We start from the raw sequence: 27,756 nt of genomic DNA, 5'->3' as shown, positions 1-27,756 counted from the left end.
CAAGTGGTACGGTCTCCTCCATGAACGTGCTGAACATGGCAACAAGTCTCTCCCTTGAAGATATGTTATACAGAAAAAAAGGGTCGAATCACTTCAAATTTAATCACTGCATACCAGACGTCCACCTTGGGGGAATCCCGCATTTGCTCTCGAACTTCCATGGGGTGCTCGGTTGCCCAAATGATACAAATGTGCTTCTTTACACGATTGATGTTGTGGATTGTTGCTTCGTCAGAAAACATCAACACGGTGTCAAACTCCATGTGCACCATTTCCAAGATGATTTGTGCACCACTGACTTGTGCTTGCTTGTCCGTGTTTGTGAGCTGCTGCACAATCTGCAAGTGGTATGACTTCGTTCCTAAATCATGCTGCAAAATTCTAACTACTGACCTTTGGTAAACGGTAGTCTCTAGAGAAAGTCTACGCGATGACATGGTTGGGCTGGCTATCATCGCTCCCTGGACGAGAACGATATTATCTTCAGTTCTGACAGATCTCCTTCTGCCGCTGGGGACTCAAAGACCTCCATCCCGGCAACTATCTTCCTTCGTTCCTCAATGGAATATCGGGACGCCATAGTTAAATCTGCAAAACAAAAACAAAAAAGAGAACGCCCATGTAATGGCAACATCTTTTTGCCTCACCCTGTATATTTATTCCTTAATAAAATAAGTCATTAAAATATAGCTCTTTTTCAAAACAACAACTCAACCCATGGAATCAGTCGTAGGAATAACAATAATCTCCACAGAGAGTAAAAGTTATTTACCTTGATCCACAAAGGCATCCATTATCCAGAAACACACATTTTCAATATCTTGCCAGCAGTTGTAAAAAGTTTAACTGCTAATAAAGTTCAATTTAACAGGAACCCAAAGGCGGCCAACTCCTACTCCATTGATGAAATGCTGTCTAGAACCAACTGATGAGTGTATGCTAGTAATAATATCAGATAATGCAAGTATTAGTACAATCTGACTTGTATAAAAATTCAGTACAATAATGCGACCATTGTAAATAACTGTTGTAAAACGATTTTTCTATTTGACGATGCATGGCTACTATAGCGTAAGAATTATGCGCTTCAGTCTATTGAACTTTCACATGTTTTGTGACAAGTTATTATCTTTTAAATGAAGATATATTTCATCTTTTTTTTCTTATTCTACAACCTTGGGGACCATTTCACTTGGGATCTGTGGAAGGTACATTGGGCATATTTCGTTTTTCTTTGTAAATATTTATTCCGTATTCTTGTTTTTAGGACATCTTCTGCTCAGCATAAAGCTATTTGAACGAGAAGTGCATCTAATCTACATCTACGTGATTACTCTGCTATTCACAATAAAGTGCTTGGCAGAGGGTTCAATGAATCACCTTCATGCTGTCTCTCTACCGTCCCACTCTCGAATGGTACGCGGGAAAAACGAGAACTTAAATTTTTCTGTGCGAGCCCTGATTTCTCTTATTTTATCGTGATGATCATTTCTCCCTATGTAGGTGGGTGCCGACAGAATGTTTTCGCAATCGGAGGAGAAAACTGGTGATTGAAATTTCATGAGAAGGTCCCGTCGCAAAGAAAATCGCCTTTGTTTTAATGATTGCCGCTCCAATTCACGTATCCTGTCTGTGGCACTATCTCCCCTATTTCACGATAATACAAAACGAGCTGCCCTTCTTTGTACTTTTTCGATGTCATCCGTCAGTCCCACCTGATGCGGATCCCACACAGCACAGCAATACTCCAGAATAGGGCGGACAAGCGTGGTGTAAGCAGTCTCTTTGGTACACCTGTTGCACCTTCTCAGTGTTCTACCAATGAATCGCAGTCTTTGGTTTGCTCTACCCACAATATTATCTATTTATTTATTTATTTAATCGTGTCTGAGCTACATCTGTAATTGATTAATACGCTATATATACTAGATTACAAATACAAGTAAATGATAGTTATTCATTCATATATACATTCATGATCTTCACATATTGTAAGTCGTCATTATTGTCTAGAGCAAGGCTCATATCTCTCTCCAGTGTTCGGCACACTTCACTGCAGCGTCGTTGGCCAACCACAGGTCTTGGAAAGTGCATGGGGCCAGCAAAGATGGACAGGTCAGCAGGTGTGTCATGGTTTGTTTTCCTCCACATTGGCAGGGCTCTTCTTCGGCGTATCCCCACTTCATCAGGTTATCCTGTGATCTTCCCATTTGACATCTAAGTCTATTTATGCTCTTCCAGACTCTCCATTCCAATTGTGATCCAGCAGGAAGTTTTTCTTTAATGTTCCAACTTTTCAGACTGCCTTTATCCAATTTCTGTTTCCACATTGATTCTCTAGTTGTAGACTGACTTTCGGGTAGTGGACGTTCAACTTTTATGAAGTCTTTCCTAGATTTAAGTCTTGCCTCCGCTGGCTGATGTGCGTACAGGGGATGTCTTCTATCTCCGCACTGCCTGCTTCGTTCGGCGTCGCCAACGTTTGCCGTCTGATCTGTGGGGGGGGGGGGGCTATACCAGAACACATATAAAGGAGATCACGGTTTGTAGGCTTCAGGCATCCCGTGATTAATCGACATGAGGCATTCAGTGCTGCGTCTAGCTTCAGAGCATGTGTCGATCTTCTCCATACGGGGCATGCATATTCAGCTGGAGCAAAGCACAATGCCAGGGATGATGCACGTAGAATTTCAGGGTTTGCTCCCCAGTGTGAGTTGGTAAGTTTACGGATTATGCCGTTCCGTGTGTTGACTTTCGCTCTAGTTCTTTCTACGTGTTTCTTGTAAGACAATGTTCGATCTAACGTGACTCCAAGATAAACTGGATTTGGGCAGTGTTGAAGTTTAACTGAGTTCCATTCCAATTGTAATTCCCTGTTTGCTTCCTTGTTGTTTAGATGAAATAAACAAGTCTGCGTCTTTGCTGGATTAGGTCGAAGCTGGTTCCCGTTGTAATATTCAGTTAGTACTTCTAAGGCATCTGTTAGGTTTCTCTCAATCTGTTTGATTAATCTAGATTGGCATGCAATGGCTACATCGTCAGCATAGATAAAGCTTCTTGTCGTCGGTCCAACTGGTTGGTCATTTGTATACAGATTAAAAAGTAGAGGGACAAAACACTACCTTGTGGGAGCCCGTTCTTCTGGTTCCTCCAGGAACTTCTTTGTTCTTGAAATTCCACATAGTATCTTCTGTTGGAGATCAGTGACCTCACAACTTCAGTAAGGTGGTAGTTTCCTGTCATTTTGAAAATTTTTCCCAGGAGAATTTTGTGGTTTATCGTGTCGTAAGCTGCTGATAAGTCGACAAACACCACGCCAGTTTTTTCTCCCTTCTCAAAACCGTCCTCTGTGTATTGTGTTAGGCAGAGGACCTGGCCAGTGCAAGATTTACCTGGTCTGAATCCTGCTTGTTGTGGAATAATTTGCCTTTCAAAAGTTGTGGTGCTATTTTATTCAAGATAAGACGTTCATATAGCTTGAAAGGGCAGCACAGCAGCGATATTGGACGATAGTTCTTAGCATCATCTCTTGGTTTACCTGGCTTTGGGATAGCTACTACCTTTACTACCTTGGCCTTCAACCATAGCTTACGTATCGTCTTATTTGACCAGCAGAGATTATAGAGTTCTAAAAGCCATTCCTTAGCTATGGGCCCTAGGTTCTGTATAAATTCATTAATGACGTCATCGGGACCCGCGGCCTTCCTGGGTTTCAAGGAACTGATAGCAGCTTCCAGTTCTGTTGAAGTGAAGTATGGCTCAGGTGGTATTTCAGTCACTTGTGGCCTCTTATATGAGGCGGCAGTCTTGCTGTTCCTGGTTGGTTTACCATTCAAAAGGAGCTGATGTGCGATTTGGTTAGCTGTTACGGAAACCTGATCCTTGCGGGCTGCTGGGTCGCTGGACAATCGCTTTATGAGGTTCCAAGCTCTTCTGCTACTGTGCTTCATGTCAAGACTCTCCAACGTATGTTTCCAGGACTCTTGTCTGTCTTTGCTTATAGTTTCAATTAGCTGATCCCCAAGTTTTATGGTTTCTTCACTGAAAGGGTCCATGCTGTACTGCTCCAGGTATTCGTTATATATTTGTTTCATGTCGTTGGAAACTCCAGGAATGTAGAGTGTTCTGCAGCCTCTAGGTATGCTGAGTCTTGCTGATCTTTTAACAGCTTGGACGAACTTTCCGTAGTTTTCAGTGTTTGATGGTAAATTTACGATTTCCATGTCTAAGATGTCCGCAAATTTTTTCCAGTTGGCCCTTTTGAGGTTAAAACGTCTTTTAAAGGGTACTTTTTGTGGCAGTATTACTGATCTAAACTGTAGCATGGTTGGTCTGTGTTGGGTCTTTGGGATGGGGTTGAGAACGAATTTGTTGCATGACCCGGACAAGGTTTTGGAAACAAATATGAGGACTGGGTTATACCTTCTCTTCCATCTTGCACTGTTGGATGACGCAGGCTGTTTCTGATCATGGATGAGATTCAGCTCGTGTTCTTCTGCCCAGCTTTCCAGTAGTTCTCCATCCTCATTTGTGTCTTGATAGCCCCACACTCTATTGTGACAAAGTCTCCCATTATTAGCTGTGGGTGGCAGACATGTTGGCTGAAAGCAAACCTTTCCCCTGGTGGTTTATATATTGATGACACCGTAATGCTTCCGATAGTAACAGAAATGATTTCCGTGTTGTTAACGGTGAAAACTTGAATGTTGGATACTTTGATTCCAGGCCGAATAAACAGAGCACTTCCATATTGGTCGTGAGGGCACTCCTTCATCAAGGTCATCCCAGGAATATTTGGACGGCGTTGTGATGGCCCTCCATGTGTCTCCTGGAGGCACAGGACGTCGCAGGAATGAAGTTTACATGTGTTGGATATAAGTTCTTCTTTTTCAGATGATATGCCATCGATGTTGAGAGATATGACTGTCAAACATGGCTCTGAAAAGGGCCTTTTCTTCGTTTTAGATTCTGAATACATGTCGTTTTAGACGTAGCTCAGTGTGTGGAAGGATCTGCCGGTATTTACCGTTGCCCAGGGGACGCCCGACTGTACTTGTACAATCTTCTGGGAGGCTCCTTCCTTGTCCCCCAATATTATCTATGTGATCGTTCTAATTTAGATTATTTGTAATTGTAATCCCTAGGTATTTAGTTGAATTTACAGCCCACAGATTTGTGTGACTTACCGCGTAATCAAAATTTAGCTGATTTCTTTTAGTACTCATGTGAATAACTCCACACTTTTCTTTATTCAGGGTCAATTGCCACTTTTCGCACCATGCAGATATCTTATCTAAATCATTTTGCAAGTCGTTTTGCCGGCCGTCGTGGTCGAGCGGTTCTAGGCGCTTCAGTCTGGAACCACGCGACCGGTACGGTTGCAGGTTCGAATCCTGCCTCGGGCATGGATGTGTGTGCTGTCCTTAGGTTAGTTAGGTTTAAGTAGTTCTAAGTTCTAGGGTACTGATGACCTCAGATGTTTAGTCCAATAGTGCTTAGAGCCATTTGAACCATTTAAAAAAAAGTCGTTTTGATCATCTAATGACTTTACAAGACGGTAAATGACAGCATCATCTTGCAAACGATCTCAGACAGCTACTCAGATTGTCTCCTATGTCATTAATATAGATCAGGAACAATAGAGGGCCTATAACACTTCCTTGGGGAACGCCGGATATTACTTCTGTTTTATTCGATGACTTTCCGTCTATTACTACGAACTGTGACCTTTCTGACAGGAAATCACGAATCGATCTAAAATAAAAACGGGCTGAATCGTTTCTTGTTTTTTCATTCAGTTACTCCACAGAGTGGTTTCACTCAAAAGAATAAATGTATAGTTCAACCAACAAGAAAAACTACAACCGAGTAATATCATGAATATTACAATGTTAACTAAGAATTGCTGGTCAGATGGAAAATGCCCGAATCTTGCAATATAAATACATAAATAAATAAGCATGTTTTCTATGAGCATCAATAATCCCACAGAATATCAAGAGAAGGACACATGCCCGCAGAAGCTAAACTGACAGCGCTCGTTCCACTGTAATCGACAGTAAATTAACACAGTTATGACGTCCAAATGACACACGGGATAACCGACTTGCGGGATATGTGCATTGACTGAACAAGCAGGGACAACTTTCCAGAGAAAAAAGAAGAATAGGATTAAATATACCGTTGAAGAAGAGTCATCAGAAACAGAACACAAGCTCTGATTGGGAAGGGAAGTCGGCAGAGTCTTCTACAAACAAATTATACGACCATTTTCCTTTAAGCGACCAAGAAAAATCTAAATCGAGAAGTTCGGAAGGAGATTTGAACCACTTTCCTCTGGAACGTGGCACAGTGTCTTAACCACTGCACTCCCTCGATCGGTCGCTCTCAGTATTTGACGAGTCTTCAGTTTCCACACACTGCTAAGCAGATGTTCTCTTCTCACATCATTTTACGCGTCGAGAATTTCACGGCGGTTATTTTTAAAAACGCCATTTGTTAACTTGTGGATAGGTTCACCAGGCCACTCCAGGAGAAGAGAGATTTTAAACCAAACTGCCACGAAAGCCGTGATTCATTGCCTTCTACAGTGCGGAAAAATCGTTGCTCATTTGCAAGACAACAAAATGTGATATATGTGCAGAAAAGCAATAGTGTACGTTATGTAATGAGGAAGCGAGCATACGAAACGCACTACTGATGAAAATTGTGGATGCTGGTCAAAATAATATACCAGAACAATGTAGCAATTGGTGAGTTATTCTGAATCATTTTCAGTTGGCTATCAGCTTTCGGCTTTTTCAAATTATAACTCCTTCATCAGGGCCAACATGTCGATTTAAACCGTGTTCTCACGTACGTTTCTCACCTAGCAGATAGCAATAAGACTGTCATTTTACAAGTATATTTCGTGCAAGAAGTAGTCTAAGTTTCAATCACGTGAGAAGTATCTCTGTCATCCATAGTACTTTCATTATTTATGCGCACCATTGAAATACGAGTATAAATGCACTTTTGATTTACATAGAGTAGCACTGTGCGCAGTGAAACTGCTCTATTGGGCTTGGCAACCAAATATTTTTTGTATATGTACGTTCTCTCTGTTAGGCGTGATAACAAAAAATGTTTCTTAGAGTTTAACACAGGGTCCGACGGGGAGGTGTTAACGTTTTACAGTCCGCCATAACTCAAGTGATGGGGCAACTAGCGCATGTGCAATGTTCGATATACACTGAAGCGCCAAATAAATTGGTAAAGGCATACGTATTCAAATACAGAGATATATAAATAGGCAGGAATCCGGTAAAACATCAGATCTCCGAGATCGCTGCGGCCGGAAAAAGATCCTGTAACAAAGGGACCAACGACGACTGAAGAGAATCGTTCAAAGTGATAGAAGTCCAACCCCTCCGCAAATTGCTACAGTTTCAATACTGGACCATCAACAAGTGTCAACGTCCTAACCATTCAACTTAACATAATCGAAATGGGCTTTCGGAACCGAAGACCCACTCGTGCACCCTTGATGACTGCACAACACAAAGGCTTACGCCTCGCCTGGGCCCGTCAATGCCGACACTGGACTGTTGATGAATGAAAACATATTGCCTGGTCGGACGAGTCGCATTTCAAATTGTATCGAGCGGATGGACGTATACGGGTTTGGTGACAACCTCATGAATCCATGGACCTTGCATGTCAGCAGGGGACTGTTCAAGCTGGTGGAGGCTCTGTGATGGTGTGGGGCATTTGCAGTTCGAATAACAAAGGACCCATGATACGACTAGATACGACTCTGACAGGGGAAACGTACGTAAGCATCCTGTCTGATCACCTGTGTCCATTCATGTCCATTGTCCATTCCGTGATACTCCAAACGTCCAGAATTGCACAGAGTGGCTCCAGGAACACTCTTCAGAGTTTAAAAACTTCCGCTGGCCACCAAACTCCCCAGACATGACATTATTAAGCACATTTGGAATGCCATGCAACGTGCTACTCAGAAGAGATCTCTACCCCCTCGTACTCTTACGGATTTATGAACAGCCTTGCAAGATTCATGGCGACAATTCCCTCCAGACATTAGTCGAGTTCAGGCCATGTCGTGTCGCTTCACTTCTGCGCGCTAGTGGGGGTCCTACACGATATTAGGCAGGTGTTCCAGTTTCTTTGGCTCTTCAGTGTACATTCTTAGTTGCCATTTCAGTAGCTATCGAGCGCTGGTCAACTGAAAAACGCATCTTTGTTTACGACACTTTGTAACCGGTCATTCGGTAGTGTAAACGCAACGAAGATTTCGCAGGCAGTTCAGTGTTGCTCGACGCGGTGCTGCCCTGTCCCCCCAGCGGTTTAACAACTCCATAACGAGAGGAACGGTGAGCGCTGGAACAGCTCGGGGAGGTGTTCAGACAGCTAGAACAGCAGAAATGTCGAGAGAGTTCGACAAACTGTGGAGGCCGCCCTCGGCGTTCAGCGGTACGACACGCTCGCTCTTTGCGTATTTCAGACAGGCCAGTTCGCTACATTTTGCTCCTTGACGGCCACTTTCATTCGTTTAATATCATGGTGGTTCAACAACTGAAGCAACATGACTACGTACAGTGGCAGATGTATGCAGAAAGGATGCTCGAAACATTGGAAAATGACAGTACTCTGATAATGAGTGATGACGCTCGTTTTCACTTATCGGGTACTGTGAACAAACAAAATCGCCAGTACTGGTCGGAAAATAATAGACGGGAACTCCACGAGAGCCCCTAAATAGTGAGAAAGTAGCTCTGTGGTACGGAACAGACCGATTTCGCATCATTGGACCCTACTTTTTCCGAAAAGGTGGACGCACTGCGACTGTGTTTTGTCTCACGATGTTGAGAGAACTTCTTATGCCAGAAGTGAAAAATATCAAAGTGTCCTCGATAATGTTTGGTTTCAATAGGATGAAGCTCATCCCCGTACCTCATGACCACCCATGGCTTTTCTAAAGGAACATTTTCCAGGTCGTCTCGTTTCTTTGCTTGACGACGTGGAATGGCCTCCTCGATCTCCAGATCTTTCTCCGTTCGATTATTTCAATGGGGCTACTTGAAATCTCCCCTTGTTAGGCTTGAAAGGAGTGCGAACGATTTTTCCTCTCGCCTCGAACAATACTTCGAGAAGAATAGCCGCTACTTGGATGATGTGATTTTACGCACCTGAATTGCAATGCATTCTTGCATGAGCTTTATGTTTATTAAATGGTAATGTATTTGTAATCTTTGAGAAACATCAAAATTGAAATTTATTAAAAAATAAATTATTAGACTGTTTTGAAACGTGTAACACCTCCCTTCCGGATCTTGTACAAGGCAGATAGAAGCGTTACAGTCTCTGTACTTCCATCTTTTCAGAGATGGTTGCGGGACTCGGCTGTTCTATACAGGATGTCAAATGAATAACCTTTCAGACGTATAGTTTCCAAACTTAATTCATTTGGCTACTAGTTTCGGCAGATGATGGTTGAAGTGATCGCTATAACAAGCAGAAATCTGCTAATACCAGCATTTCTGGCCCCTGTTTCGACCAGAACCGAGGTAGAATCTTTCTGCGCGTCGGTCAGGGGCCTGAAGATAGCGTAGTAAATCGCCGAAACTGATATCCAAATAAAATTAGTTTGAAAACTAGACGTCTGAAAGCTGTTTCATTTATATCCAGAAGCGTTACCGTCCTCTTGCTTATACAGGGTGGTCCATTGACAGTGACCGGGCCAAATATCTCACGAAATAAGCGTCAAACGAAAAAACTACTAAGTATGAAACTCGTCTAGCTTGAAGGGGGAAACCAGATGGTGCTATGATTGGCCCGCTAGATGGCGCTGCCATAGGTCAAACGGGTATCAACTGCTTTTTCTCAAAATAGGAACCCCCATTTTTGTTACATATTCGTGAAGTACGTAAAGAAATATGAATGTTTTGGTTGAACCACTGTTTTCGCTTTGCGACAGATGGCACTGTAATAGTCACAAACATATGGCTCACAATTTTAGACGAACAGTTTGTAACAGGTGGGTTTTTTAAATTAAAATACAGAACGTAGCTACGTTTGAACATTTTATTTCGGTTGTTCCAATGTGCTACATGTACCTTTGTGAACTTATCATTTCTGAAAACGCATGCTGTTACAGCGTGATTACCTGTAATCACCACATCAATGCAATAAATGCTCAAAATGAGGTCCGTCAACCTCAATGCATTTGGCAATACGTGTAACGACATTCCTCTCAACAGCGAGTAGTTCGCCTTCCGTAATGTTCGCACGTGCATTGACAGTGCGCTGACGCCAGGGGATCACGATAGCAATTATTCTTCAACTTTCCCCACAGAAAGAAATCCGGGGACGTCAGATCCGGTGAACGTGCTTCGACGACCAATCCACCTGTCATGAAATATGCTATTCAATACCGCTTCAACCGCAGGCGTGCTATGTGCCGGTTATCCATCATGTTGGACGTACATCGCCATTCCGTCATGTAGTGAAACATAGTAACATCGGTAGAACATTACGTAGGAAATCAGCATACCTTGCACTGTTTACATTGCCATCGATAAAATGGGGGCCAATTATCCTTCTTCCCATAACGCCGCGCCATACATTAACCCGCCAAGGTCGCTGATGTTCCACTTGTCGCATCCATCGTGGATTTTCCGTTGTCCAATAGTGCATATAATGCCGGTTTACGTTACAGCTGTTGCTGAATGACGCTTCGTCGCTAAGTAGAACGCGTGCAAAAAATCTGTCATCGTCCCGTAATTTCTCTTGTGTCCAATGGCAGAACTGTACACGACGTTTCAAGTCGTCACCATGCAATTTCTGGTGCATAGAAATATGGTACGGGTGCAATCGATGTTGATGTAGGATCCTCAACACCGACGTTTTCGAGATTCCCGATTCTCGCGCAATTTGTCTGTTACTGATTTGCGTATTAGCCGCGAATGCAGCTAAAACACCTACTTGGGCATCATCATTTGTTGCAGGTCGTGGTTGACGTTTCACATGTGGCTGAAGACATCCTGTTTCCTTAAATAACGTAACTTTCCGGCGAACGGTCCGGACAGTTCGATGATGTCGTGCAGGATACACAGCAGCACACGCCCATTGGGCATTTTGATCACAATAGCCATACATAAAACGATATCGACCTTTTCCGCAATTGGTAAACGGTCCATTTTAACACGGGTAATGTATCACGAAGCAAATACCGTCCGCACTGGCGGAATGTTACGTGATACAACGTACTTATACGTTTGTGACTATTACAGCGCCATCTATCACAAAACGAAAAAAGTGGTCCAACTAAAACATTCATATTTCTTTACGTACTACACGAATATGTAATAAAAAATGGGGGTTCCTATTTTAAAAAAACGCAGTTGATTTCCGTTTGATCTATGGCAGCGTCATTTAGCGGGCCAACCATAGCGCCATCAGGTAAGCTAGACGAATTTCGTTCTATGTAGTTTTTTCGTTTGATGCTTATTTCGTGAGATATTTGGCCCGGTCACTATCAATGGAACACCCTGTATACACGCGCTTAAATAGAACACAAGTTTTCCAGTATATTTCCAGGTTTCTAGCCGAGTTGACGATGCTCAATAGCCGGCCACTGCTGGCCGAGCGGTTCTAGGCGCTTCGGTTTGGAACCGCGCGACCGCTACGGTCGCAGGTTCGAATCCTGCCTCGGGCATGGATGTGTGTGATGTCGTTAGGTTAGTTAGGTTTAAGTAGTTCTAAGTTCTAGGGGACTGATGACCTGAGATGTTAAGTCCCATAGTGCTCAGAGCCATGTAATGCTGAATAATGTGTCCAAAATGCACCTTCAACTGAGGTAAAAACCCAGAATCTCCATTAATCATACCGAGAAATAACCTGAGGTGACAAAAGTCGTAGGATACCGATACGCACATGTACAGATGACGGTAGTATCGCGTATACATGATTTAAAGGGGCAGTACTTTGGTGGAGCTGTGCTCAGTTGATTCTTGTGAAGAGGTTTCCTACGTGATTATGACCGCACGACGAGAATTAACAGACTCTGAACGCGAAATGCTAGTTGAAGTAAACGCATAGGACATTCCATTTCATAAATCGTTGGAGAATTCAGTATTCCTAGATGCACAGTGTCAAGAGTGTGCCAAGAATACTCAATTTGAAACATTACCTCTCACCATGGACAATGCAATAGCCGACGGCTTTCACTGAAGGACCGAGAGCATCGGCGTTTGCGTAGAGTTATCAGTGCTAACAGACAAGCAACACTGCGTGAAATAACCGTAAAAGCCAATGTGGGGGGCCGCACGATGAACTTATCCTTTAGGACAGTGCGGTGAAATGTGGCGTTAATGGGCTATGGCAGCAGACGACCGACGCGAGTGTCTTTGTTAACAGCACGACATCACCTGCAGCAAATCTCCTGGGCTCGTGACCATATCGGTTGGATTCGAGGCGACTGGAAAACCGTGCCTGGTCAGATGAGTCCCGATTTCAGTTGGTAAGAGATGATGGTAGGGTTCGAGTGTGGTGCAGACCCCACGAAGACATGGAGCCAGGTAGTCAACAAGGCACTTTGCAAGCTGGTGGCTTTATAATGATGTGGGCTTTTATGCATTGAATGGACTGGGTCAACTGAACGGATTATTGACTGGAAATGGCTATGTTCGGCTACTTGGAGGCCATTTGCAGCCGTTCATTAATAGTATTTTTATGGATGACAATGCACCATGTCACTGGACCAAAGCTCTAGTTCAAATGGTCAAATGGCTCTGAGCACTATGCGACTTAATTCTGAGGTCATCAGTCGCCTAGAACTTAAAACTAATCAAACCTAACTAACCTAAGGACATCACACACATCCATGCCCGAGGCAGGATTCCAACCTGCGACCGTAGCGGTCGCTCGGTTCCAGAATGTAGCGCCTAGAACCGCACGGCCACTCCGGCCGGCGGACCAAAGCTGTTCGCGATTGGTTTGAACAACATTCTGAACATTTCGAGCGAATGATTTGGACACACAGATCGCGCGATATATGAATCCTATGAAACATCTATGGGATATAGTAGATAAGTCAGTTCGTGCACAAAATCCTGGATCGGCAACACTTTCGCAAGTATGGACGGCGGGCTGCATGGCTAAGTATTTTTGCAGCTGACTTCCAGTGACTAGTTGAGTCCATGTCACGTCGAGATGTTGCACTTGGCCTGGCAGGAGGAGGTCCGACTCGATATTAGGAGGTATCCTTAAATTTTGTCGCCTCAGTTTATTGGTCCCTTAACCTCCTCTACGTTACCACAGATGATTTGTTAAAGACCCCATTCGTTCTGTGAATGCGTTACACGCGAGGTGCCTAGTTGCTTTCGACGCGCTGGGTGAAAATCGTACATTCTAATGATTTGAGAAACCTGCAATTTGCTTAAGATGCCCTCTGTGCAGACAGCAGCACGCTGGTCTAGATCCGTTGCCTCGAGGCTGTATTAAATCATTAATGAGGAACTGATGTAATGTAATGAAGTAGTTCGTTCACTTCTTTTTCAGGAATGCCACTCGTATTTATTTTAGCAAAACATGAGAACTACAAGTTACAAAAAATTTTGACTGCCCTTAATAGGTCAAACGTCATGAACGTATTAAAATATAAATTTTACAAACTTTGCCTTGCGACACCAATACTTGATTACTTGTTAAGGATTCTTAACTGTTCTATACTCATTATTCTTGCGCAAAATTAAGATCTGACCGACAGCATCAGACACACGTCTGTACCACATGACTGCCTTTCCGATGTCATAGGTAGAACCGCTACTTCGCTTGGGAGCCCAGTCTTGGCGCAGCTCCGAATACACCCGAAGAGCTTCGTTTGCCTTTTCTTTTAGCTTTTGTTTTTAGTTATGAATATAGTTCTGACCTTCGAAACAAGTAGGCGATAGCTTACTGTTTAGACGTACTTATTCCAGAAAGTTAAGTAACTTAAACGTACCGTTATTAAAATATTAATGAAATAAAATTACCATTTCGGCGTGCAGCCTCCGAACGTATCAGCCACTCACATTGATAGACTACAATTCTGGCGCCTTTTCCCACGAGAAAGGCTCCATCCGCTACTGGACCTCACACTACTGATTGTGTCGTATACATAATGCTCCAACCTCTACTAATCTGAAGAAATACTCTAGTAACTAGATATGATGGTTACTAAGGACAGAAATATCAAAATGTGTGTGTGGTGTGTGTGTGTGTGTGTGAGAGAGGGGGGGGGGGGGGGGGGGGGGGGGAGAGAGAGAGAGAGAGAGAGAGAGAGAGAGAGCGTAAAATAGCAGTTTTCTTGAATGGGTAACTATCACATGTAAATTATAGACATAGGATGAAAAGCAACGTGCAGTTCTTGATATTGAAGTTACGTCTTTGAAATTTGTCACAAATCGGAACAAAAATAAGTTGTAATAACTGAAGACGGGGTGTTATTATTAAGCTGCTGTAACGTAAAAGCAGCAGTCACGCTGTGTCCACAAAGACTAAAATTTCTGATAGGACTGTTGAAATACGGTGTCACTTTTCCCCGCCAGCGAGGCGATTCTGCATTTGTTTTTTCAGTCGCATAACCAGCGCAGTTTTTTGTTGGCTAAACTCGAATTAATTGCATTTCCGCTGCTCCGAAACAAAAGTCACCGCTCCTGCCACTTTTTATTGACAGCTCCATAATGAAATAATACTTTGCTCCCGACGGGGCACTGGAGTTACGAAGGCAGCGTTAAAACTGTTTATCGTGGCGTTGCCTAAACAATGAAGGGTAGACAGAGCAGGAAAAGGACTGGTCGATCTCGTCACGCCGTGGTGAGGCTGTTGAATCGTATTTTCGAGTACCGCCATAGAAGACTGAGAGAGTGGGAATGATTTTAGAGCAAGAACATTGCGAGCAGTGTTCTGAAGATAACTGCATTAGCAGTTTCCCTTTGTAGTATCATGCTATCCTCAAAGGAACGACAATATTTCTTCCTCCAGTTACTATATTTGTAACCACTGTATTGCTTTATCTGTCTTTGTAAACAAGTCGTCCTCTAGGTCAGCGACACTCACTCAGAAGTTAAGACTATTCAAATCTTGGTGGTTAAGGAAATTTTCGTCTACTTGATGAGGAGAACTAGCGGTGTACACCAGACTTTTCACGAGCTCCCTGGGTCAAACCGTCTTCAGTCCGGTGTGTGTGTGTGTGTGTGTGTGTGTGTGTGTGTGTGTGTGTGTGTTTTATCAATTGAGCGAATTGACATTGTTGATAGAGATTCATCTGTCAGATGATGACAATAAGACGATTGGATATTGGTCAGCACTGACGATCTGTGTCTCCCTTTGGTCCTTTCATTCAAGATTTACAATGACACTACACACAGCGCGCAAAATCAATCAACAGACACCAACATGGTGCATACACAGTGGATATTTCGTAATGAATCGGAGGAAGACAAAGACAGACCACCTCTGCTTGGATCTGACCCAGGAGAGCAATGTGGATTAGTTGTACTAGGCCTATTTATTGTACTATAAAAAATATTTTTCTTTTAAAACTAGCATTGGTTGTTAGACATGAATTTATGAAAAGAAACTTGTGCTGTTGAGATGTTATTGATTATGCAGCTACTAAAAATATTTGCCAGAGATTATAGAAAACGTTAATCACTGTTGATATACTGTTTAGTGCAGTACTGGATGATCAACGATGAACATTTAGCTATTTAGGCTTAAATGAATGGAAATAAAGAACACATACCGATCTGATTAGTTTTTATCCGGAATATGCATTGCATATCATAATACCCATTATACGTACATATGAAGATATGTACGGAAGATTAAGGGTAGGATCTGTCTTCTCTAAATCGCTTAAAACACGTAATCGATTGGAACAAGGCTGTTTTTCTACCTCCAGCTTTTCTAAAAATCACCTTACAGACTTGCAAAAATAAAGGCAGTAAAATGGGACTTCAGTTAGAAGACCACTGTGTGTACAAGCTTTCATTCGCAGATGACCAGCTGGTGGCTGGGACCGATGAAGATATCTCCTTTATAGTTCTGAAATTAACGGAATACAGCTAATGAGGACTGAAGTTGAACATGAAAAAGAGAGAATACTTAACTACGGGAACACAATCAGTAGACTTGATATATAACGAGTAGTATGTCTAGCAGCATCAACAAAAGCAAAACGAGGATAATGGAATGTAGTCGAATTAAGTCGGGTGATGCTGAAGGAATTAGATTAGGAAATGAGACACTTAAAGTAGTAAAGGAGTTTTGCTATTTGGGGAGCAAAATAACTGATGATGGTCGAAGTAGAGAGGATATAAAATGTAGACTGGCAATGGCAAGGAGGGCGTTTCTGAAGAAGAGAAATTTGTTAACATCGAGTATAGATTTCAGTGTCAGGAAGTCGTTTCTGAAAGTATTTGTTTGGAGTGTAGCCATGTATGGAAGTGAAACAAGGACAATAAATAGTTTGGACAAGAAGAGAATAGAAGCTTTTGAAATGTGGTGCTACAGAAGAATGTTGAAGATTAGGTGGGTAGATCACGTAACTAATGAGGAGGTATTGAATAGGATTGGGGAGAAGAGAAGTTTGTGGTACAACTTGACTAGAAGAAGGGATCGGTTGGTAGGACATGTCCTGAGGCATCAAGGGATCACAAATTTAGCATTGGAGAGCAGTGTGGAGGGTAAAAATCGTAGAGGGAGACCAAGAGATGAATACATTAAGCAGATTCAGAAGGATGTAGGTTACAGTAGGTACTGGGAGATGAAGGATCTTGCACAGGATAGATTAGCATGGAGAGCTGCATCAAACCAGTCTCAGGACTGAAGACCACAACAACATGTCTAGCAGCTAAAACGACGATCTTACTCAGTGTGGGACTGCAAAAGTGCGAGAAAATAATTTGTTTCAGATATATTAAGTCCCTTTAGTATTTCCATTCATGTTCAATGACATGATAATGAACGTTTGTCCTTTGATATGACAGGCGATTAAACCATGCTGCCCCACAGCCAACACAAATCAAACATTCCGATGGGAATTTTTTCATCATACATTTTTTTGTCCTGACTATTCCATCATCATCTCTTCCTGTAGGGCAACAGTAAGATCGGAACCGGTTTATGGGCAAATGAGGAATTAACCATTTCAGTTTAATGTTGAAGGGACAATGTGTAGAATTTTCTTCCGAATCACTAAAAACGCTTAGAACAAAATAATGACAAAGCGAAGAAACATGTATTACTCTCGAGGAATCTGCTTTCGCTGCAATCAACGATTCCATTTACAAATATTATGGATTTTATTCTACGAATAAAGTCGCAATTAAATAATACAATACCTATGGTTTTACAAATGAGGTTCCGAAGAAGAGAAGCTGCAAAGAAAAAGACACTACTTCTCTGCATTTAACGGAAATCCTGAAATCTGGTTAATTCCACATTCATTTGCTAGCGGTAGCCTGTAATTTCGGGCTAGTATTAATGTTCATACAGCTTACTTATATGAAACAAGATATTCACGGGAATGGATGAGTGAACCAAACTGACGGCTACATTGACGCTTTCGCACAAAATTACCTGCTAGCTTACAAGCGTTGTTGACATACCTGTTTGCTGTTGTTGGACAAACCATACATACACACACACACACACACACACACACACAGACACACACACACACACACACCTCTGGTATTGTGCTGCCCGCGGCTGTTTCTAAACGAGGCTCCAATTCAGTTCGATGGTGAGCTCGTATAACTCTGCGAAACTTCCACAACGTTTCGGCAGCTTTACCGCCCGCGCTAAAACACCTTTATACTCAGAAGCTCATAAATTCTAAGGCTATGATGTCTTTCATTAGTGAAGAGGAAAAAACCTGCTGGACATCAGCGCTGGTCTTGTTGAGGTGTCATAAAAATAACTGCAGTGGCGAGACTTTTATAGCGTTTGAAAAACTGCGTTCTCGAATTGGATGCCACATTATACCTTTATTAACACACGCTTCCATCCGCTTTCTCCATGGTCATAACAGGTAAAGAAACACGAGAGCAAAACCTACTGGTTTAAGTCTATACACTACGCGTTTTTTTTTTGTCACATCCAGTCTATAGTTCTAAGCTGACTGCCATGCTCAGACCATCTCTGCTGACGTATCATGTTACAGTGATGTTTCTACTTAATCGCTTTGCTAGACAGCCAAAAACTTGGTATTTGTTAACGAATCGAAGAATCGAAAAAATATTTTTGAACGTCCATGAACTACAAGGCCTTTTTGTTTCACAGTTTCTGTCAAATATGAGTCGCTGTTACATTTTGTATGCACTGCGGGGGAGGGGGGGGGGCATGTTGGGAGGCAGGTATAATACAGCTATAGAACACAGTTACCTTATCACATCCCGGCGAAGGCATTTTAGATTGGAGACCCGATTAACCGGACCAAATGTTGCCATAAGTCATTGGGATAATCGAAGATCTGGTTAACTAAATGTTTGAAACAAAAACGATTTTTGAACAGTTGACTCTACAAGGATAACCGACGTCGCCCACGTATGATTGTCATGTAGGTGCGTCATCATTTGGTTGTCTTTCTAGGGGTCATTTAATAGTTAAAGTAAGGCGTTTATTCAAAACAACAAAAACTAATTAGCGTTTGCACAAACTAAAGTTGTTACTCGCTCTTTACCAGTTTTATATCATGGAGCTAAACACTCTCGCCGTAAAGTTAAAGATTTTGACGATAATGATATCCATTTAACCTGGTTTCATCAGCGTTTTAGACAACGTCCAAGTCATCGTCATTTTCGCCCAGTTCTTTTTTAATAGCATCTTTAAAAGAATTCGCTCCATCTACATCAGCCGACATTTTTTCACCTTGTATTTCCAATTCACGAATTACATGACTAGATTTAAATCTCTATAATCATCCGTTACATGCCACGGACGTTTCATCGCTACCTTTTTTTTTTTTAACTTCATTGCCTTTTCACAGAGCAAAGGACCAGATATCGGTTGTCAGTTGATAGTTTTTCTAAAATCCAACAATACAAAGCTTCATCCAAAAGTTCTTTTTTCAGTTTCTCCATCACTTTTCGATGTCTACTCCCGTCTTCATTATCAAGTTGGTACGTGTACTTCACAACTGAATCGGTGTTCCTCTTAATATCGCTTATTATAGAAGTAGCCACACTAAACTTATTGGTTAGCTTACGTCCAGTTTCTCCTTTTTTTAATGAATCAGTAACGTTTATTTTTCTGAACGCAATAACGTCACTCTCCTGCGCTTTGACATTTTTAGCATACACACAACACGGCGCAGTGGCACATCATTTGGCAGCTGTCTAACCCAAACGCTAACGAAATGCGCGGAGCAGAAATGGCACTAAGCGCAGGCGGGTAGAAGTATCGTGCACCCGTGGAATAGGTAACAAAAATATTTACTCGCGGTTGACGGTCGGGCTAATCGCGGATCCTTATAGCTGAGGCCCGGATAATCGAGCCTCCATTGTACCTATATTATGCGAGAGGCTTCCTTATGGAAGTTAGTTGGCATTCATCGTCACGTCGACGACGGGCTGATAAGAGATGGACTAATAGCTTGAAATGGACAAAAGTGGGGACAAAGTGAGCCATGCACTTTTCAAGGGCACTGTCGGTACATTCGACAGATACAATAAAGAGAAGCCAAGGGTAACGTGGATCAGGACGGTCACACAACGATTTCAATCTGCGCCCCGCTCCCGAGTACGTCCAACGTTTTAACCACTAAGATACTGCCACTACAGTATCTGTTTATTATTATTATTATTATTATTATTATTATTATTTCACTACTGTCGGCCGGTGTGGCCGAGCGGTTCTAGGCTCTTCAGTCTGGAACCGCGCGGCCGCTACGGTCGCAGTTTCGAATCCTGCCTCGGGCATGGATGTGTGTGTTGTCCTTAGGTTAGTTAACTTTAAGTAGTTCTGAGTTCTAGGGGACTGATGACCTCAGGTGTCAAGTCCCATAGATCTCAGAGCCATTTCACTACTACTTGGATTGGGAGCCATACTACGTTACACATTTGCATTTATGCCTGTTGTAGATTTACTGGGTGCTTAGAATTAATACGGAATTAATACGGAAACGAATTACAGTGCGAGTGCCAAACTTGGCAGCATTAATGGTCAAGAGTATGAGGTGCATGATTTTCATGCGTCGTAGCGTCACCGTCCAGTTCCAACTTTGGCCACCAGGTGCCATTACCAGTCATCGTGATTTCTAGTCTCACATACCTGACCAGTCGCAGTGCATTTGTTGACGTCTCAGCATGAGCTTGGACAAAAGGATCAGGACATTATTGGTGAAGCTCTATTATTAAAACAACAGTAATGCTGCAGCTGCACTTGGAGAACATCGTTGGCTGAAAGGATAACAGAAGGGTCCCCTTTCTCCATCTGCTGTGCGGAGCATGATGAAGATGTTTGAATCAACGATAGAACTGGGCGTCACTCCGGGACAAGGCTGACTACCGGTTGCACGGCAGGCGGTTGATGAAATCGCTGTTGTTAAGATAGACAGCGCTGCACGCAATTTCCGACCGTCAGGCAGTGCGTGTGCTGTGTCAGGACAGTTGAACATCCAGTGGTCCACTTTACTGAAGATTCTTCGGACCGTTCTAAGATGATATCCGTATGAGATACAAATCGTACAGTAGCTTGCATCACAGGACGCACAGCGACGTGCTGACTTCGCTCTACACTTTCTCGCAAAGACTGAAGTTGACGACGGCTGGCCTTTGACCATCCTATGGGGGAGCTCATTTTTCTCTGACGGATGAGGTGAACACATAGAATCGTCGAGTGTGGGGATCTTCATCTCCAGTCACTGTACATGAAGTTCCTCCGTATGGTGTGGCCTCACGGCTACGTTCATCATTGGCCCATTCTTTTTTGAACAGGTGGGCGCTCAAGGACCAAAGACGTGCAGTATGACTCGCCAGCGTTACTGCGATATGCTTCGCCAGCATGTCATATGCGCTCTACAGGAGGGAGACGCATTGAACTCAACAGTTTTCACGCAAGATGGGGTCCACCGCACATCGCTCTTGAAGTCCACCTGCTTCTCCGAAACACATTTGGAAACGATCCAATTATGAGTCGATCGGTTCCAAAAGCTTGGCCGTCACGATTCCCTGATCTCACCCCCTGTGATTTCTGTTTGTTGAGCTACCTGAAGGACGGGGTTTACCAGGGGAACATTCACACTTGTGCATCTGAAGCGTAGCCAGCATGCCTATGGACATGCTTCGTTCTGCTGTGCAGAATGCAATCCTGCGCTTTCAGACTCTAGTTGATACTGATGGGCGCCATATTGAGTCCCTTTTGTAGCAGTAATAGTACCGTTATGGACTGCTATGATGTATCGTAGCAGCTCGTTAAAAATGACTCAATTGAACTGATTCTGCATTATTTCTCTTCCCCATGTCCTTGCCATTGGTGCTACCAAGTTTGGTATTCGTACGGTAGTTAGTTTTCATGTTATAACGTGTTAAATAAGGGAAGTTTAATTATAACCACCTGTTATTTATCGTACAGACTGGCTATTACTTATGGGATACACAGTTTCCATTTCCTGGGTGAAGTACCACTATGAAGTATTGCTCAATTAACTTATGAAATTTGAACTTTAGAAAATTTTGCTTCAGGGAAGACAACACGCTGATAAGTGCCATAAAAATATACCATATATCTCATTCTATAAGTTTTTAAATTTGCCACGATTCGAGGTGGTGTGGCTTGTAAGCTGTGGGTTATCGAAAAGCCCAGCAGCTACGGAATGGAATTTGTGGATTATTGCACGTGCCTGACGCATTATTCTCCTAACATGCTGTGAGTCCGCTACACCGTGCCACTAGAGGCGGTACCGTAGGGCGATTGGACACGGGTGTCGTTTTTCACTCGTGTATTAAGTTTCCATGCGCCGAGAACAGCACAGAAATAATAATAACTCAAAAAATTACGCTCAACACGAAGGAACTTAGTGTATAACAAACGAAACTACATAAAAAACACAAAATATAGTTCCTAAAAAAGAATAATATTACATTTTAATGGATTTTTGAAGCACGCGAAGTATATATGTCAGTTCCATATAAAACAAATAACGTCTATTCAAAGTAGGAATACACCAAGCAGCAATACAGCGATCTGTGACGCTGATAGGTACAGCGTCTCTCATCTCCATTGAAAACAGATGCCACTGTTCTTGCAAAGCCGTATCCATTGTAAACATAGGGGAGCACGGTTGCAAACGGGAATATGCCTTCCGACAGCAAGCTAAACGTGCTCTATGGAGTTCCATCCGGAAATCAATCTGACCCTTCCCAATTCGTTGTACTGCTGTGTGTTCAAGATATTCATCCACGAGACAAACCCTGTGCGTTCGTTCATCATCTTACAGAGTGGAAACCACACAATTTCCACTGACACCTGGGCATACATAAGAATCAAAGATAACACCTCCATAGAGTGGCACAGCCTCCGTTTCACCTAGAACGACACGAAGCTCTGTGCGTCTACCTAAATTTATACCTCTCTTCCAATGGGAACTGAATCGTCCAGAGATAGCCTTTTCAAGAATATTATTTTATTGGTGATAGTGGGTTTTACCTTTTCGCCAAACCGGATCACTTCTGCTGTCACTTTGCCAGCTACAACGAGACTTACACGTGGGGAGAACGGTTCTTCGTTGATAGGCAGCCCTCATACCATTTGGGTTGCTTACTGCAAACGATCAAGTGAAGTGGTGTTCTGGTTAAGGCACTTGAGTCGCATTCAGAAGAGTTCGCGTTCAGATCCCTGTACGACCATGGAAATTTATGTTTCCTGTGGTTTTCTTAAATCGCTTAAGATGGACGCTGGCTTGATTTGTTCGGAAAAGCCACAACTGACTTCCTGTCCCCTTTTTGTCCAGTCCGAACTCGCACCCCCCCCCCCCCCCCTCTCTCTCTCTCTCTCTGCTGAAATCGTTGATTGCAACAGAACGTTAATATGTATTCCTCTCGTTGCTAAACTTCTGGGACGAGAGGTGAACGGTATGTACGTACGTGGCTTGTCGCCCTGTGCACTTACAACTTTCGTGAACCCTTCTGGTTAAAGTACTCGCTATTCTCACACGTCAGATTCCTCCAGAAAAAGCCGGCCGCGGTGGTCTAGCGGTTCTAGGCGCTCAGTCCGGAACAGCGCGACTGCTACGGTCGCAGGTTCGAATCCTGCCTCGGGCATGGATGTGTGTGATGTCCTTAGGTTAGTTAGGTTTAAGTAGTTCTCAGTTCTAGGGGACTGATGACCACAGATGTTAAGTCCCATAGTGCTCAAAGCCATTTGAACCTCCAGAAAAAGTCCATTGTAGTTCGGAATAGGTGACGGCTCTGTTCCTTTTAACGTATAGTAGCAAATTTCAGTCATCTTTGGTCAGTACATCTCTCATTTGAACTTTTTGACTGAGGAAACTGTGCTAACAAATTGTTACTAAATTACACATCCCAAGACAAAAAAATGACGCACGCCGAAGGAATTATCCGAGAAAGAGATTATTGTTCAACGTCCCATTGACATCAAGGTCATTAGAGACAGAGAACAAGCTATGATTAGGGAAGGATGGAGGGAGGAAATGGCCGTGCCATTTCGAAGGTACCATCCAGCCATTTGACTTGATCGATTTAGGGAAATTATGGAAATGGCTGGACGCGTGTTTGAACCGTCGTCCTCCCGAATACGAGTCCAATGTGCTAATCACTGCGATACCCCTCTCGGTGAATTATGCGAATGGAATGGAAATCGATAAATGTGATCTACATGCACAGACAACAAACGATTACAGTTTCGGATATATTGGATGACTTATTCACAGAAATAGATTCACAATTTGAGAAAGTCAGTAACGCCTGTTCCACCTCTGGCTTTGATTGACAGAATTGCTGGACGTTCGCCTCTCCTGAGTGATATCGTGCCAAATTCTGTCCAATTGACGCGTTAGATCGTCAAGATCCAGAGCTGGTTCGAGGGCTCTGCCCATAATGCTCCAAATGTTCTCAATTGAGGAGAGATCCGGCGGCCTTGCCGGCCAAGATAGGATTTGGCAAACACAAAGGCAAGCTGTAGAAACTCTCGCTGTGCGCGGGCGAGCGTTATCTTGATGAAATGTTAGCCTAAGATGGCTTGCCTTGAAGGGCAACAAAACGGGTCGTAGAATTGAGAACGATTGGAGCGTTATGGCAGGGCCCTCCAGACAGCTCGGGATTTTGACGATCTAAAGTGCCATTCAGATAGAATTTGGCTCAGGAGGACAGACAACGACTCTGTCAATCAATGCCAAGCCGAATAACAGGTTACATAAGAGTCAGAGGTAGACCGACGTATTATTGACCTGCTCAATTTGTGAAGCACTTTCTCTTGAATAAATAATTCAGTTTTTCTTTAATTGTACATTTGCATCACATCTACCGATTTCTCTCCCATTAGGATTATTCCTTCATGGTACGTCACTTCTTTGCCTTAGAGTCTATAAATAAGGACAAACACTTGTTTTGACCTGCCTTCATAGATGACTTCATCGCAATTGGTCTGGTAAGTGACACAGCTATACACCTCAACTAAATTGGTTTTCCCAGCTGCCTCGTCTGGTTCACTCTGCAATGCCACTAGTTGCCACTCTGCTCTCAAATTTCAATTGTATGTTAAGTATCGATGACAAGAGCCAATTGCAGCGAACCTAGTTTTACAAGCGGTAGCTTTTTACAGCTTTGCAGTGCTGACAATATGCTCATTCTTGTGGCACTTCCCTTTTGTTTCCAGGAGTTGCTGTTTTCTGTGTGCTTTGCATAATTTGTGAATATATACATATCGAGACAGGGAATTATCTTGCTGAGAAACTAGCTCGGCTTCAGACTTTGCTGGTAAGGTCAGCAACTGTGTGCAGCACCTGCTGAAGCCCTGTGATCCATTTGTCAGTGACAGTTGTGTGTGCTTCAGCGCTGTACTATGCCCTGCCCTCTGATAACAGTACGAGCTGCGGCTGGCGGCGTCGGACAACCTGAAGGAGAACTACACGACGGTGGTGATCCACGTGAAGGACGTGAACGACAACCCGCCAGCGTTCGAGCGGCCGACCTACCGCACGCAGATCACTGAGGAGGATGACCGCAACCTGCCCAAGCGCGTCCTCCAGGTCCAACACTCGGCGCTCTCGCTTCTCTTGCCTTGCCTCGTCTCTTCTCGTTTATTCCTGCATACCGCACGTGGACTTCGCATCCCGCATGTCACAGCAGCGGCACAATAAAAATTCTATTTTACAGCTGTCTCACTACAGTCGGAATGTGCAGCGCTCAAATAAGCTCCTATAGATTACTATCGTGGAAAGTTATAGGCTGAATAAATCCATATATATTCAGGCAGTCACACAATGAGAGACAACTCGCAACAAGCCTATAAAGCGACTCAAGTTCACTAAACTGTCAACACACTTCACTACTGACACAAGTATTTCGTCATGATCCTCGCAACAGATGTTTGCGTTGATAAATTTTTGTGACAGGTTGAAGGAACACAGTTGCACTACTTTCATTTGGGTGGACCTCACAACACACGATGTTCTTCGACTTTTCCAACATACTGTAATCACATGTGATAAATTTGCTACAGAAAACCAGACAGAATTCGTGGAAAGGACCTGTTATACCAGTACATAAAACGTATTTGCAGTTGTGAACCTGGATTAACCACTAGTCGTATAATGGAAAGACGACAATGAAAATTTGAGCTGGACAGAACTCACAGCGATTTCTTGCTTATTGTGAGCGATCGACTTACCATTAGGCTATCTCAGCAAGACTCACGGCCAGATCCAAACCTCTGTCATCAACCATGTGTCTACAACCTGTACTCGTACATCCATTATTTAAGTTTGACGACATATGGAAGTTTGTATCTGGCCGTGACTCCTGCTCAGATGCCTAATAGTAAGTTGACCGCTCACGATAAGTGGGAAATACTGCTTCGAGTCCTGGTCCAGCACAAATTTTCACTCTCATCATTCCATTATACAGCTGATGGGTCTCCATATTCGCAATTGCAAATACGTTTCATGTATTTGATAACGACTGTAGTCGCCTCGGTGCCTGATCTTTGAGGAACATTGCATCGCAGTTTGACATAACACAGGCACTGCAATACTGGATTTATTCACCGACGCCAGGCAAGGGACTTTCACGTAAAATGTCTCGCCTGTACGAGAATATACATAATGGATACACAAGTACAGACTGTAGACAGATGGTTGACGAAATATGGAAGTTTGGATCTGGCCTTGAGTCGTGTTCGGATAGCCTAAGAGTAAGGTGACCACTCGCGATAAGCAAGAAATCTAGGTTAGAGTCCCGGTCCGGCACAAATTTTTATTGTCGCCGTTCCATCATACAGCTGATTCGTTTCCAAAGAAACATTGCATCGTAATTTGGAATAAGGGAGGCACTGCAATATCGTATCGATAGTGCTACGCCAGTGGCTGTCAAACTCCGCCAGGCGGGCCCCAAGCACCCCGAATCAAGCGTTCTTGCGGCCCGCCGTTCTCGGCCGTATTTGCATCTAGCAACCAGCAACCGAAATCAAAAACGTAAATTAAACTTTAGAGCTTCTTAAGACTGTAGTTTTCACGCTCAGTAACAAGCTAAGTAAAGTTGGCCGCTTGCCTCTGGAACTGAGGGGTAAGTAGTACAACCACTGCGGGATTACTGGACGTGAGAGGGGCAATGATTCATTGCTTGTCTTTCAGTATTGCCAACTCAAGGGCGTGCAATGACAGTCTCGCAAACTTCTTGGTCTCTGAGGGTGGCAGCTATGTGAAATAGGGAACAGTCGACACGGAGTGTTCCAAATGGTGTCGGCTATTAGCGATCAGTAGTTTGGAGCCGGCGGCCAATTTAGCACTTCCTTGCTACAGCTAGTCTGTTGAGGGCTCATAACAAAATTAATTTATGTAGTTTAGCAGTAAATAATAAACACGGTACATAGGTGATGCGAGGTGTCCCACAGTGTCGGGATTGGCTCTTAAGCATGAAAGTTTGACGAGCATGTGCACTGTTGAGTCTCAAAGCGCAAGATTTATAAAAGACGATAATGATTCTTTAGCACAGTTCTCGCTCATAATCGCTGCAATAAGGACGCAACGAAGTTGATGTCATATGGCAACAACTGCCGTAAGCAAGCTCTTTTTTATTTTTTTTATACTACCAACCACTCATTCTTCTTAAAGAAATCTTCTTCCTGTTCCATTGTTCAACAGTCAGGAAGATCACAACTGACACTTATCGTTTCATTTCGAAACTCTAATAAAATTCCACACTTCGGCTTAACTTCCGTAACACGGAATACGCAAGTGAACAAACGAAATTATCACGTCACTGCGTAACAATGAAAGCAATACCTACGCGAAATGTATTTTAATATCTGACCAAGTAAGACTGTTAGTTGTTTAAATGGCTCTTAACATACACATATGGAACGATGTCAATAATTTTGTACAGGTCTTTATTCTTGTCACGTTCCCGAAAAACTTTGAGGCTGGCTGCCATGACACCTGAAAGGGATGCCAAAATAACAAATGCTCTAGATATAGACGAAATCGAAAGTCATCACCTGCTTTTGCTGGTGATTTTTATGCGTTTTAAC

The 27,756-nt window shown here is 43.2% G+C and overlaps 1 protein-coding gene across 1 annotated transcript in view; it reads left to right on the top strand.

The window, feature by feature from the left end:
• LOC124616287 (neural-cadherin-like) overlaps positions 1-27,756 on the top strand; it is a 476,208-nt gene that overhangs the window by 169,466 nt on the left and 278,986 nt on the right. Inside the window, exon 4 of the mRNA XM_047144590.1 lies at positions 25,094-25,258. Within this exon, the coding sequence (XP_047000546.1) occupies positions 25,094-25,258 (165 nt within the window). The remainder of the gene's footprint in view (positions 1-25,093; positions 25,259-27,756) is intronic.

This window comes from Schistocerca americana, chromosome 5 (genome assembly GCF_021461395.2).
Source record: "Schistocerca americana isolate TAMUIC-IGC-003095 chromosome 5, iqSchAmer2.1, whole genome shotgun sequence".
NCBI classification, from domain to species: Eukaryota; Metazoa; Arthropoda; class Insecta; order Orthoptera; family Acrididae; genus Schistocerca; species Schistocerca americana.
Note: the sequence above shows the minus strand (reverse complement) of the source record. Positions and strands in the feature narration are given on the sequence as shown.